The sequence below is a fragment of the Seriola dumerili genome, unplaced genomic scaffold (assembly GCF_002260705.1).
Source record: "Seriola dumerili isolate Sdu_G_001 unplaced genomic scaffold, Sdu_1.0 BDQW01000161.1, whole genome shotgun sequence".
Lineage (NCBI taxonomy): Eukaryota > Metazoa > Chordata > Actinopteri > Carangiformes > Carangidae > Seriola > Seriola dumerili.
This window is the reverse complement of record NW_019174416.1, coordinates 2951518-2966883: the sequence shown is the minus strand read 5'-3', so window position 1 is coordinate 2966883 and position 15366 is coordinate 2951518. Positions and strand designations below refer to the sequence as shown.

General features: G+C 45.7%; 1 protein-coding gene across 3 annotated transcripts in view; it reads left to right on the top strand.

Annotated features, from left to right (window-relative positions):
• LOC111226626 (transcription factor COE1-like) overlaps positions 1–14309 on the top strand; it is a 55044-nt gene extending 40735 nt beyond the window's left edge. The window contains exons 11-17 of one of the 3 annotated variants that reach the window (XM_022751877.1): positions 3430–3518; positions 6942–7007; positions 7721–7883; positions 9085–9264; positions 11141–11338; positions 11603–11671; positions 12933–14309. In XM_022751877.1, coding sequence (XP_022607598.1) covers positions 3430–3518; positions 6942–7007; positions 7721–7883; positions 9085–9264; positions 11141–11338; positions 11603–11670 — 764 coding nt within the window. In that variant the 3' untranslated portion in view covers position 11671; positions 12933–14309. Of the gene's footprint in view, positions 1–3429; positions 3519–6941; positions 7008–7720; positions 7884–9084; positions 9265–11140; positions 11339–11602; positions 11672–12929 lie in introns of all 3 variants that reach the window. The other 2 variants (XM_022751879.1, XM_022751878.1) reach the window with 2 other exon arrangements.
• The last annotated feature ends 1057 nt before the right edge of the window (positions 14310–15366 follow it).

Here is a 15366-nt window from a genome sequence, read left to right as displayed (position 1 = left end):
CCATCCTCTCCTCCTTCTCCTCCTACCTCAGCCTCTCCCTTCCTTTAGGAGCAAAAAGCTCTACTCATCTGTTTTCTGTGTATGAATTTCCAGCCGTGCATTAGTCTCCCTGACATGTTCAAGCGATGCTTTATTTAGCTTGTCGGATTCTGCAAATAAACGCAATCTTGGGGTTTATGGAAAAATGGATAAAAATTAAATTGTAAGGTATTGATCTGGATTGTGAGTAGTTGGTGGGGGTGCTGTGTGTGTGTGTGTGTGTGTGTGTGTGTGTGTGTGTGTGTGTGTGTGTGCAGTGGGTGGTGAGTGGGGGGCCAAGCTCTCATCTGTGTGAAGGGGGTTGGGGGTTGGGGGCGGTGGGGGGAATGAAGCCGTAATTCAGGGCTATTGAACCCCCTGCCACTGGCGGCATCGATCGCCAGGCAGCGCTTATGAGATCACACCTGAGCACTGGAGACTGCAGAGGGGAGGGAAAGGGGGGCGGGCGAGAGGGGGGACGAAGGAGTAGAGAGTAAGAAAGAGAGAGAAACAGAAGGTTGTGATATGATCAGCTCCTTACCCACTGTCTGAGGGCCTGTTAAGGTGTTAACATCAAGCCTCAGAGCCAATTACCTAACCCTGCAAGTACACTACACACACACACACACACACACACACACACACAAACGCACAGTGTTGTGACACTGGAGAAGAAGGAGACAGGGTTACTGGACACTTGCTGTAGTTTCCCCTCCTCCTCCTCCTCCTCCTCTTCCTCCATCTCCTTTCCTCCTCTCTTGTGTTTCCACGACGACTCCACCACCCTGACCTCTCAATTATGCCTCACCCCACCCCTCCCCTCACCTCCTACTCTTTGCGCCCCAAACATCCACCCCCTTTTACCCACCCACCCCCCCCCCCCCCCCCCCCCCCCCCCCCCCCCCACCCCCACCCCCCCCCCCCCCTCCCCGAAGCTCGTACTTCTAACACCCCTCCACCCACTCCGCCCTAGCCTCCTCTCCTCCTTCTGCTACCCCCTCACCCCTTCATACACACTCCCCCTGCGGCTCTGTGGGTTATTATAGTGAAATATGAAGCGGTGTGGATTCTAGGCTTCATGAAATTTCCATGAGCATTGATCTGATCTGATGTGGGTGATTGCTAGGTGAATCCCTCCAGTCCAGGGCTGTTGCTCATCTATTCATTTATTTATGGCAGTTATGTTTTACTGGCTTTGATTTGCTCTTCTGGAGAGCGACAGCTAAGGATTATAAATATACCTGTATAGGAGAGTGTGCTTTGAATCCCAGAGTGTACCTGCACACCACTCCTCTTTCGAGGCAGGAGAGTTTTTTTTTTTTTCTCTTCTTCCAGCACTAATTCCCATTGTGAAATGTGAGATATTGAGCATAGATATAAGAGCATAAAATGCCAAGATAATCCCCAAAGAGACACTGCCAGGTAGTTAGTGGTGTGCGCTGTCCCCCACATACTCCTCCCCTGCTTTATGGTCCTTGAAAACGAGCAGAGACAATATCACTTCCTCTCTCAATTACCAAAATTGTCTCTTTATTTGTAATAGGGGGTATCTCTGTATGTCTTGGGGTTTTTATGCTATTGTTCACTCGAGGCTCATTTGGCACATTGTGGAGAACTGATAAAAAATTCATCATAAAAACAAAAGCCTTTGAGACGAAAGAGAGGATGTTGTCGGAACAATCCCCTCCTCAAACTGCAGGCCTAATCCAGGGCAAATCCTCCTTAAGGCTTTAGAGAGATCAGAGAATAGGGAAGTAATGTCAAATATTTGTCCTCAGAAATAATTCATACTTTATTTGTTGCATGTGATCATCTCATTGTTTTGGCTTATTTTATCAGTGGACCAGCTGGCCTGTAATGTGTGTCATTCTTCAGAAGTTGAGCCTGCCTCTAGCGTCTCTACTTCTACTTTTTCCCCTCTGTGCCTTCTTTTCCTCCAGCTTTTCACCTTTCCTTTCTTTCACTCTTATGGATTACTGGAACGGTCCACTGGGAAAGCTGTCCAAATACCTTTGTGTTGCCAAAACAGAGCGTCACCGGCTCGTGCTCTTTTGCTCTCTTTTCGGTTTGTGTGTTTGAGTAAGTGGCTCAGGAGGCGCCATGGTGAAGTCACTAGAGGTCCAGCAGGACAGCTTGTACTCATAGCCTCTAGGGGCCTTTTTTCTGAGGGCCGCCTAGTCAGCCTGGCTGCTCAGATGTGAGGCGAGCAGGGCATCAGCCCTCAGGAAACGTCCAAGCTGCGACCCACAGGGGAAACAGACGGACAGCACAGACTCATACAGGCGATCCTCATGCATAATGGCTCCTTGTCTTTCACTTTTCACGCGCTTGCAAGTACAAACACACACATGCCAAAGCCACATACGCTGCCACAAACTCTTTACAGAAGCAGCTTCTTATAGGCTGGAGCCCAGAAAAGTAGTCAAGGCTGCACTCCATGTATGTGCATTGACTCCCCAGGCAACCCGCAAAGAGACAAAGGTGGGGGGGGCGGGTGTAAAAGAAAAAGAGAAAAGAGAGAGAGAGAGAGAGAGAGAGAGAGAGAGAGAGAGAGAGAGAGAGGGAGAGAGTACATTAGGAATGAATTATGTGGAGAGAGCACTTATCCAACAATCCTCCTCTGAAGTGTTTGTACTATAAGCCTCAGATCTTCATTGTATTTATTCTAATGTTTAAATATTCATGGTAAATCTTCTCATATTCAATTACCGTAGCACGACCACAGCATGCTGAGAGAGTGCTTTCTCCCTGCTGCCTGGATGATCTGACTCTGTGTGTGTGTTTGTGTGTGTGTGCATGTGACTGCATGCAACTGTCTGTACATATGTGTGTGTGTGTGTGTGTGTGTGTGTGTGTGTGTGTGTGTGTGTGTGTGTGTGTGTGTGTGTGTGTGTGTGTGTGTGTGTGTGTGTGTGTGTGTGTGTGTGTGTGTGTACGTGTGTGTGTTTAGCTTGTTCCCCGGAGCGATCAAGCCTTTGTTATATTGGAACCAGGCTCTGTAATTGCTTATATTAGTCGCTGATCAACGCAAGACCACAGGACACACACACACACACACACACACACACACACACACACACACGCACGCACACACACATTCACATTCACACAAATACACATACACTCCCGATTCCTGACAGTCTTTTTATTAACCACCAAAGCAGGCGACAAAGAGAGATTCATTACATCACAGGCAAACAAAGACACACACCAGACTTAATAGAGAACACCCACATTTTCAGCGTGTTTAGTTTAATGTTGAAATATTCATGTAAAAACCGCGCTTAATTCAGTCATTTCTACCGTCTACTTTATCTCTCAGTTGCTCTTGAACAGTAGGTGTTTTCATTATGAAGAATCAAGCATTAAACTTTTTTTTTTTCCTCCGTCTCTCTTCCTGTTTGTGCTTAGCGCTCAACGAGCCAACTATAGACTACGGCTTCCAGAGGTTACAGAAGGTCATCCCCAGACACCCCGGAGACCAAGAGAGATTACCCAAGGTACAGTGCCTCCACTCCTCTCATGTGTCTGTGCTCACGCTGGTCGCCACATGCAATTATTTTATAGGAATTTGTCTTGGTAACACTGGTGCATAGACGTATTGACAACTCCTAGAGTTTCATAGCACATACAGTTATACATGGCACAAGGTCAGCATGACCTCACATACAGAGGGATGATTGTGTGTTACAGACAGTGGGCTATACAGGACACACTATGCAGTGTGCACATAAACATTTTATCATATGTTCATGGTCATTTTCTGCTCAAACAAACACTTTATTTGGGCAGCGAACACACAAACAACTCTATTCATCCTTCCACTGAGTGTAAGGTCATTTAGACTGGCAAAGTGGGAGAGAGGAAAGGGATAGATGGAGGGAGGAAAAGAGGGAAAGAGAGAGAGGAAAGGAGGTTGAGGGGAGAGAGGAAGAGAGAGGCAGAAGCAGGTTAGGTGATCCATCATAGCTGTCCAGTCTTACCTCCTGCTGGGTCAGTGGATCGAAGTCAACCCCGGGTGGACTTTATTACTTCCAGCACACACACACACACACACACAAACCAGCATACACACACACACACACACACACACACATAGTAATGCACATATACGCTCCTCTGCGAATGTGCGTGCGCACACATACGCACGCACTGGAGGGAAGTCACCACGAGGCAGAGATGGAGAGCCCAGGTAGATGCAGAAGGAAGATAGAGAAATCACTTGTCCTCTCTGCGTGTCATGTCTGGTGAATACAAGACTTGTCCTGGTGAGTTCTGGTCTTTAGCCTATCAACCCCCTGTATCTCTTTAAATATCTTCGTATCCATCCATCTCTTCTCTCCTCCTCTTCCTCCCTCGCTCGCTCGGTGGTGTCTCTTTCTCTTCTAAATGAACAGTGGTAGCTGGCAGGCCCGGTTGTTCATTTCAGCTGTATTGATTTGTGCCTTTATTGAGGTAATAACAGTTTGTTGACCACACTTCTCTCAACTGTTGGCCTCAATCATTACAGAGAGGGGCAGGAGAGGGGCACACACTGGCAACTTCTTGAGTTACAAATGTCTATTCACGGCTACCTTAGCAAAACCTCTTTGTGCCTGTTCCTCAGTCAATTTTTAATGGAGATTCAATTGATTGGGAATATAACGTATTCTGTTCGAGTGGCACCTTTTGCAAGGTGATTCTTAATGAACCCTCACGTCCATACACACTAAACAGGAAACAAGCAGGATATCTGCCAATGCCTGTTCTATCTCTGTGTGTTGTGGTAATGATCCAGTGTCCAGCTGAAAACAGCCCCCATACTGTGCTGTGGCTCAGGCAGTCATAGTGAGGAGGCACAGCCAGACTGCAGGGTGTTTAGCTAAGGCTGTAGTGAAGCTGGGGGTCTGGGGCCGGCTAATGAGTGACCGCCCTGCCAGACGAAGCCAGGCTCTGCTCTGGATCAGGTTCCCCTTCCTGTTGACGTCTCTGTGGGCCTGACTTTACGGGAAGAGACCCTGCGCCCAGGAAATGGTCTCCCCTTACAGCATCAGAGCTAGGGAGGCAGCACGGCGCTAACCACATTTATCTGTTTATCAGAACGACTCTGGAGCGCTGCCTAATCGTGTTTAGCTACTGGACAGATCCCTTTGCTAACGAGAGACTGATAGGTACAGACAGGGCACAGGACCACGAGAGAGTGATTAATTGAGAGAGAGAGAGAGAGAGAGGGAGGAGAAGAAGCAGAGGGAGACGAGAGAAAGTAGTTTGGAGGCGCAGGTGAAGACGGAAGAGATTAGAAGAAGAGATGCACAGACAGTAAGGAGCATAGGCCCTGAGGAGAATGAACTGAAGAGCTATGAGACTCATGGCTGCTTAGAGAGAGGCAACAAAAAAAAAAAAGAAAAAATTTAGATGAAGTGATGTGTCCTCCCTGAACACCGTCACACTCCAGCTGTGGATCTGTTTGTGTCCTAATGCCTCACACTTCCCTCATTTCCCCCTCCACCTCCCTCTCTTCCACCTCCTCCTCCCTCCCTTCATCCATCCATCTATCTATCTAGCAATCCCTGGGAGGCACAGGGCGTCGAGGAAAAGCAGAGAGAAGGAAGCGAGAAGCGGAGCATACATACTAAAGAACCACTTACCTACCTAGGGCCTCTACATCTCTCAATCACCTCGAGCAGGCCTCCTCTCTGGTCTCCCCTCTTTCCGTCTCCCCCCCTCCTTCCCCACTCTTGCCTCCCTCTCTGCTTCCCCCAGATAGTGCTAGTAATGGGAGGTTAACACAGAGGCAGCGCTCCCATTATTGAGTGAATTTAGCACCTCGGACAGCGCTCTACAATCTTTATTGCTTTGCTGACCCTCTCGTCATGTCCTGGGCGTGCTCGACAGCCTCCACATGTGCGTGACTGCGTGTGCGGTTGTGTGTGTGTGTGTGGTGTGTGTGTGTGTGTGTGTGTGTGTGTATGTGTGTGCGCGCACGCGCGTGTGTGTGATATGAGGTCTGATTGAAAGGCGGTGTGTCACGGAACAGAGAGCACACATGCTCCAGGGCTTGTTCACAGCGAGGGATACACTCGGGAGGGTATAACGCACAGCGTGTGTGTGCGCGAATGGAAGAGAAGGAGGGAGAGAAAGAAACGAGGGGAAGGTTGGAGGGGAGGGGGCTGCAATTTTCTGGTTGTCGCGCCTCCAGCATATATCCTGGGCCCGGCACATTAACTTTTAAAAAGGGTTTCGTAGGGCTGTAGGTGTCTACATCACACACGCACATATAACGACTGCCTGGAGTCACACACTCATACACTCAGGGAGGGAAAAGAATAGAGACAGAGAGAGGAGAGAAAGGAGGGTAAGCGGTAGAAAATGAGCGCGGAGAAAAACGGCAACACCACGTTAGGATAAATGTTTGATGTGGGAAATTCCACTCGGCGGTCTTCATCTGAGCAATGATGTTCTACATTCATCACACAAAGTGAATGCAGGACTATTCACTTGGATCATTACCAGGGTTAATACAGGGCAGGAGACGGGTGTGTCCCAGCTGACGAGGGGAGTTGTATGGCCGTCAACCTGATGATATGTTGTGTTAAATGAGATTGATGCGTGATCATGTGCAGTAGATTCATGATGCAGCGCTGACAGTGGGGAGGAGAAGATGTAGAAGATGGTTGACTGATAGAGAGATATAGGCTCATGTTTTATTCACAGATAGCGGTATCTTCCCTCTGCTCTCCCAAACTGCCCGGGCTAGTAACAAAGTGCCGGGACAGGCCCATTTCTCTTCCTCTCTCTTCCTCTGTCTGCCTCTTTCCCCTCTCGCGCTCGCTGTTCTGCATTCACAGCATAATGTAAGAAGTGAAATGTAATAAAAGTGACTGAACTCTTTGAGGCGTCACACTGATGATCAATCCCCTTTGTCTTTCTGTGCTTGATTGCAGGAGGTGATCTTAAAGAGAGCAGCAGACCTGGTAGAGGCCTTGTACGGGATGCCTCACAATAACCAGGTACATGCACACACACACAGACAAAAAAAAACACACACACACACACAAACAAGCATGTACACAAACATCAATATCTTTTCTTAGATAGAATTATGTTTGTGGTTAGGACCACTGGCAGCATCAAAGGCAGTGTCTCCGCTGGCCCCACAGCACCCTGCTGTGGTCATGCAAGTTCCGGGGCCCTCAAAGACACACATGGGAATATGTGAATGCTATTTTTTTTGATCAGCTCATATGCTGAGGAGGAAGGGAGGAGAAGTGCAGTGAAAATGTCGAGGGAGGAGAGGAGAATGGGAAGAGGCAGATGAAGAGGAGAAGTGGGATTATAACACTGGACTCTGGAGAAGGAGGAGGCGGAGAGGAGGATGGAAGCAGGGAGGAAGAGAGGAAGAGGCAGGCTAAAGATTTGATGAGTCTGTTAATGAGCCTTTCCTCCATTTACTGGAACCAATCCCACCACTCCCTGTGACCACTGATAAAAACCACTCAGCCTGCTAGGTTTACATGCGCAATATCTCGAGTGGAGATCTAGCATTCTTGTGAGAGCATGAAGCCTCCATCAAGGGCACATTTTCCCTTCTCTTCCCTTCTCTTCTCTTCCCTTCTCTTCTCTTCTCTTCTCTTCTCTTCTCTTCTCTTCTCTTCTCTTCTCTTCTCTTCTCTTCTGCCTCTGTTGCTGACCACAGCTCTTTTTTTTTATCCCTCATTGTCAGGAGATGATTCTGAAACGAGCAGCGGATATCGCAGAGGCCCTGTACACAACAGTGCCACGAGGGCACAACCAGCTAGCCAGTCTTGGCAGCGGCTCCGTCCATGCTGGCATGATGGCCGTAAACTCCTTCACCGGGTCAGAGGTGGCACAAACAGCCAATCAGGGTGAGCAAACCCAGGAGGAAATAGCCCAAAGTCTATCATCATGGGAAATGTGGTGGTGATTTATTTGTTTTTTCTTTTCAGGATGGATTGTAAAGATGAGTAGTGCGATAGGGAAATTTTATTTTTCATGTGGGAAATTTAGAGAGGGTGATTTAAGAGCGTGGAGCAAAGAAGGAAGATTCTGAAAAAGGAGGACAGGGGGAGGGAGGGGAGGTGGCAGCAAGAAACAGGGAAAACTTGAGAGGAGGAAAGAACGAAGACGAGAGAGTGAAGAATGGAGAAAAAGAGAGCCATGGATGGAGTACGATGGAGAAATATGAGTGGGTCCTAGGGGTGTGTATATTAGACTGGGGTCGGCCCCTGTCTGACAGAGAGAGATGTGGGTGCAGTCAGTGGTGATTCATCACATGTATCAGGGGAAGGAGAGGAGAGTAGATGGACCAGCCTCTGGATGTGTCTCAATACTTCCAATGAGCTTTCTCACCTTTTCCTCTGCCCTTCATCTTCATCTGGAAATATCTTCAGATATAAAGAAAACAACAGATATCAGCTGCTTGACTTCTGGCCTGCTGTTCTCCAACTCACAGCAGATGAGATCAGGGAATTGGTGGTGCCTAATTATAGAAGAGGAGGCTACTACAGTAGTGAAGTGCAGCCCTCGTTGCACCATAGAGTAGAAATTCCTGATGTTCATTTCCAGCTGTTTTTTTTTTTCTCCAGTGTCAGCATGTTGGACCTGAGATGTGTATTTATAGTCATCTTTCCATCGTGTCCTCCTTCTGTTCACTGCCCCTGTAAAGCATAAAGGAGAGAAAGGTCCTGTCAGAAATACTGGCTTCATTCTTTATAAATTATAAGAGAGCTGCAGAGGCCTTTTAGTGTTAATTGCCTTATCAATATTTCTAATTTTGGAGATGAGCCAGTAAGGTTAAAGGCCTCTTTTTTTAAGGAGCTGGATTGAGGCTTGTTCCCTCTCATATCATTCTTCCTCCGCTCTGTTCATTGCTTTCTCGCTCTGCCATATGCTCTCTAAGATTTTTCAAAAATTTCTTTTGGCTGATATTGCTATGTCCATTAGCCGTGTAAGGAAAAGAGTATTTGGCAACGCTGCATGTAGGCTTTCTAGTTTTGTTTTGTCTGCCATCTGCTATACCCTTAACACCTATTCTCTCTCCGTCTCCCTCTCTTTCCCTGTCCATAGGTTTCAGTAGGAGTACAAGCAGTGTGTCCCCTCATGGTTATGTCCCCAGCTCCACTCCCCAGCAGAGTAGCTACAGCTCTGTCTCCACTAGCATGAATGGCTACGCTAACTCTGGCATGGCAACCTTGGGCACCTCGCCCAACTTCCTCAATGGATCTGCAGGCAACTCGCCCTATGCTAGTGAGTAAATACACCACATCCTAGATCCAAAACCAGGATGGGGGATGAAAAAATCAAGGCACGGAAGGCAGAAAAGATTGAATCAGAGCCTTTTGAACTCAAGTGTCTGACAGGAACTGAGAAAGGGAGGTATAAACAAGAAGTGACACACAAGGAGAAAGTCTTTCAGTTCAGCTGGCTCATCTGTTTCTTTAAGAACAGAGTCAAACGCAAATCCCTACTTTATTGGCCAGGGGAGCAGACCAACTAGCACCCCCCTGACATACACACACACACACTCACCACCACCTCTGCTCACACACACACACATTCACCCTCTACATTAAAGACCCTTGATTAAATCAATAAACTAATTGCTAGAGAAGCAATTCCATTTCAGCTCTTTGATTCCTGGGTGTTAACAAGTATTTTAACAGGCTCATCGGCCCCACACAGACACTTTCAATCAATGGCCCCTCGGCCTGCCTTTGTAGGTCCAATTTTCATTAATTGATTAGTTAGGCCCCTTCATAAATGGATTATGACTTTATTGCGAGGATTTGTCAGGAAGAGCCATAAAAGCTAAGTGTTGGATAATAACAACAATAAAGGCAGAAGCAGATATCAGAGGGCAGGTGAAATACGACTCGGCTGATTGTAAAATCACTGAGGGGGAAAATGCTCTTAGTGTATTAGCAGACAAAAGACAAACCCAGGAGAAGTGGATGGATGGTATGATGTCAGAAGGAGACAGGGTGTTGGTTGTGACGATAACCTTCTGGTCATTTTTGCCTGTACACGAGTATCATAACTGTGACTTACAGTTTGTGGCAATTTGTAGCAACAGTAAATCCAGCTAACAGCCTTCATTTCACAAAATGTAAGTTTAGCTCTTTTCAAAATGCTGTTGTGCTGTGCAATCTTCCCAGAATCTAATCCAGAGCTCCAGTAATGATGGGGAACTGAAATTTAGGATTTTACAGATTTAATGCTCCACGTCTGAGTCCTAATCTATTCCAGTGGAATCACAGTGATCAGTGAAGTTTAACTTTGGTTAACTTTAAGACATAAAATTGCACCAATAGCAATCAGCTGGAGAGTCCTAAATGGAGGAATTGTAGCGTATTAGCTGAGAGTCACCATCCAGTTTTAATAACCTTTCTGCGTATAAACTTCTCCACAACAATGACATAGTTTCAGACAGTTATGAGATAAGAGTTGGTTGTACACAGTCTTACTATCCTGTTGGTGACCAAGCTAATGAGCTTTTTTTTCCACTAAATGACATGCAGTTAGCAAGCCCGTTAGCATAGAGATTTCTTGCCCTTTTCGAAGAAACTTCAAAGAAATAGAATTTCCATTAAAAGCCCATTTGTTGTATTTATTAGAACCACTGGTTCAAGCTGTTGAATGAAATCTCTTGCATGATTATCTGTGATACAGCTGATGTGGAAGAGCCTAGTTTGTAAGTTGTTCTGGAGACAAATTATTGGTACAGCACCCCAAAGTTTGCGAGATGTTTATGAAGTTGTTGCAACCCTTGAGCAGAGGATGAGTCATCAAAACAGGCTGATCAGAGGAAGAAAATGCTTCGAGCTGTTTTCAGTGCCAACTAAACACATTTTTGTCTTAGCTATGGAATATCTCATTGCCAGGTGATTACTTAACAACTAAAAGAAAAAAGTCTCAGCCAGCTGATCTGAGTCCAAAATGTTATCCCTCCTGCCATCGTCCATTGACCAGTCCCTTTCTGTTCGTCCCGTCTGCCTGTCCTCTGCCCACGGCCTTCTCTCTAACCCCGTCTCTCCCCTTTCCGTCTTCATCTTTCCTCCCTGTCCTTTCTTCCCTATGACCCCCTTAACCCCGACCCCCTTCCTACCCATCTCTCTCCTCTCAGTCGTCCCATCAAGCCCCACCATGGCCTCGTCGACCAGCCTCCCCTCCAACTGCAGCAGCTCCTCCGGCATCTTCTCCTTCTCTCCAGCCAACATGGTGTCTGCCGCCGTCAAGCAGAAGAGCGCCTTTGCCCCTGTCGTTCGACCCCAGAACTCACCCCCGCCCACGTGCACTAGCACTAATGCTAACAGCCTGCAAGGTAAGCTGCCAAACAAGTAGACGCCTGGCATTTTTTACATGGTATCTAATGAATTTGTGAAAGATTCCAGTAGCTAAAAGTATATTTACTCAAGAAACATAAATCCTCAAGCTTTAATCCTGCTTTTCCTCACTTCCTTATGGTAACAATTTCTCACTTTTGCTCCCACTTCTTCCTCCAATCTTCCTTTTCTCCCCCCTCTTCACTCCCTGTTTTTCCTTTCTTTACCCTCTTTAAACCCTCCACTCTCCTTCCTCACTGTAGATCAGTCTTTTGTGGACTCTAGCAAGTACTCATCGGCCAGCTCTCTGCAGGGCCTGGCCTTCTCCTGAAGTACGTTATGCCTCTCTTTCGTCTTCTCTTTTTCTCTGTTTTCTTTCCACACTATCCCACCGCTCATTTGCGAACACCAGCTTATCCTGCCCCACTCTTCCTTCTCTTTTCTGTTTTTATTTGTCACTCTTGACTTACCAGAGAGACAGCATGCCACACCATATGTGTTCCATTTCCTGTTTTCGCTTCCTGCTTCCTGCCTGTGCTCCAGCGGGTGTCTCTGTAAAGACGCAGTGGTGGTGGGGAGGGTGGGGGTGTTATGCCACTGAGGGTCATTCTGTTCTCCCATTTCCATCGAATGCAGCACTGGGTCTGTTCGTCTAGGCAGGATGTTGTATGGTGTTGAGATCCTGAGAGAGAGAAATGATGGATGGGAATCTTTATCAGAGCCCCAAGCTAAGCACTTCCTCACTTCCTCTGTCGGCGTTGATGAGCGCTGACCACGGTGACCCAAGGGCTGGTGGCCACTGTGCACTGACACACAGTGCACGCACGCACGCACACACACACACACACACACACACACCATCCTGTTAATCCCAACAAGCCGGAGACACTTAGGAAATAACCAGGGAATTAGTGGATTGAAGAGGGAGGGGAATCAATAGAGAGCCAATATGTTATATGAAAAATTCCTTCCTGTGATGGCTTCTGTGTAAAAATGGGGGGAGGGGAAAGGGGGTGAGGGGGAGGTTGGAGTGAGGAGGTGAGGATAGGAGCAAGTGGCAAGGCAGAGCATGATATAAGAAGGTAAAAATGTGAATAAAGCTCCCCATGAAAGGCTCATGGATTCCATCTCCATGTTCGAGTGTCGAGCGTAATTTCATCACGTCTGTCATCCCACGTCACTGCTTTCTCTCTCTCATGTCTGAATTATGCTCCGTGATGCACAATGGGCTTACACAACGTAGCTGCTAACAATTAACAGTGGCAGCTCTTGCATGAAGCTATTCAGAAAACCTGCGAAAAGTTGAATGATGTTGTCGGTGCGCGCCAAGTCAGCGGCGCAGCGCAGGAAAATGTTTTGATTTTGGGGCCTCGGAATGAAGAGATAATGAGGGAGAGTCGTCTTTGTTCGCCAGATGCTGGAGCACATTTCTGTTATGTGACTGTTGTGATGACAGATGAAACCCAGCGATCACATGACTGACCGTTCTCTCTCTCTCTTTTTTTTTCTTTCTTTCTTTCTTTCTTTCTCTGCCCCCACTCCCCAATCTCCCATTTCTCTCCCTCATCCTCCCCCTCTTTTCCCACAAAGCAGCGATTCCCGGGATGATCGTTCCACCCATGTAGAGGATCTGGGATAGCTGGAGATTTGGGAATGTTGAGAGGAAAAGACACAGTAGCAGAGTCTGGCGAGTCTCTGTTATGCTCCGGAGCTGAACTGAAGGAAGTCAAGATAAGACGCAGGACTCTGTTAAACTCAGGCCTTTCCATTGGGATTTCATCTGAAGGGATAGGGGAGGAGAAAAAAAAAGGGACAATACGAACCTTTGTGATGTTATTTCCCTCTTGGTTGAATTAGTGTAGCTTCTCTGACACCGCGTTGGATGGAGTGTATAGAGACTGATAGTCTGCCCACAGTGTGACACTGACCTCATGAAAAGAGCATTTATTTATCTTTATGTTTATGCCTGTAGGGTTTGGGTTTGATTACTGGAGGCCCCACGTCGTCTTGCAATCCATAACTCGCGCAGACAACAGTGAAGTGTTGGTTTGGCCATGAAGTTTACGTAACCTCTGTCACAATAGAAGATGCTTTCCTTAGCTCAGCCGGCTTACTAAAACCACATAACGACACACTGGCCAAATGGAACCAAGGTCAACAACACAAAACAGCAAAGAAATACAGAATAGAACAAAATCAACCCCTTAGTTTTGCTGCTAACTATCCCATACAACTAAAAATGGTGTGTCAAAATCGCCCTATGCTATTTTCAACATCAGAAACCATGCCTTTCTTTTTTTGTTTTTTTTTCGTTTGGTTTGTTTGTTTGAATATTAATAAAACTGTGAGGATTGAGCTGTTTGCAATATGCTTTTCTGCTTGTCATGTGAAGAAAAGGTGATGATTTAGCCAAAATTGACATTTTGTCGGAGATTTTAGTGAAGACTTGAAAAGCCAGAGGATGTGTGCGTCCAGCCAGCACTGTACTGAAGGAGTCTAGCAAATATCAGATTAGAATAAATGCGTGATATATGTGATATATTTTTGTATATAAAAAAATGTTGAATTTTTCATTTGACATTTTCTTTTCTTTTTGCAATAGCTATAGTTTGAAATGTAAACATTAAATGTCTTAAGGCAGCTTCTCAGTACAGAAGATAGATTTACTGTGTGTTGTCAATATCTCATCTGCTAAACATGAGAAACATGGATTTGGATACAAAAAGGGGATTCCTGTAAAATATCCTATAAATAATGTATTTATCCCTTGTATTTGTACATTGCCTCTCACCCCTGTTTAGTTGTGTTGTGTAAGTTTAATACAGTAAGTGAACATATTTCACAGTGTTTTGTTTCATTATCTACTGTTGTCTCTCACTATTTAAATGTGACTTTTTTATCTTTTTTTTTGTTTGTTTTGTATGTTGATTGTTTTGCATTGGTATACCATGCTTTCATTTGTTGATTCAAAACATGCCATTGTCTATTTTTGTATTATTTGTAAGTTAATAAAAAATTCAGTTTTTTTCCTTATGAAAATGTTTATTGTATGGCAAAAAAAGTAGCATCTTATTCAGAGTATTTGGTTGAAGTAGATTTTTTAAGAATATATACACACATTAATATATACTGTAAATCTATATCTTTTTTGTTTGAGGCTTTCAGATTGATACTGTTCTTGAACTGATAATATGCATGGGTTCTTCTCTTGAGTGACACTTTCTTTTTTGTGTGTGTGTGGAAACCAAGAGAACTAAGAAATTGCTCTGTGTTTTTCTTTCTTTGTGTTCCTCTTTTTTCCCCCTCTGTTCTTTCTTTTCCTGTGTTATTTATGCCTGCTTACATACTGTATCTATATACTCTTTCTTTTTTTCTGTCACTGTAATCTTTACCAGCAGTCTAGATGCCTTAACAATGCAAACCCATTCTTCATTCAATCACGTGTACAGTTTTCTACCCTCACCACAATTGTCTATTGCCACAGAGGAATTCATGGGAACTTGGGGACAAAGCACAAACCCACTCTGTTTGGTGGTGAAGCCAGACTAGAATACAAAGAGCCATAATTCAACAATCACACACACCCCCATGTACTATAATACTACAGCAATGGCATGCTTTGAAGGACAGTCGACGCTGAGAGGCCTGTCTCAGCTGTGCTCATTGCACTTTAGTGTTCACGGAAACACTTTGTCTTTTTTTGTAGCGATTATGTAGCTTTTTCTTTTTCTTTTTCTTTTGATTAATGAAATAATTTCAACAGCATGATGGTAATATTTCTCATTAACCACAGAATCATAACGGTATGACAACACAGAGCTGTTTTAATTGTAGTACAAAGGGGCGCACAGTGAAGACAAGCACTGTCACAGCACAATTTTAATCTCTCACATGGAGTCGTAGGTCTGACTCCAGTATCCGACAGTCGATCCCCCAGTCCTCTCCCTGTATTAGCCTTTGGACAATACAGCTTCATTACAAGCCAAACAGAACAAGAAGAAGTGAGGGAGCATGAAAGGGAGCTCCT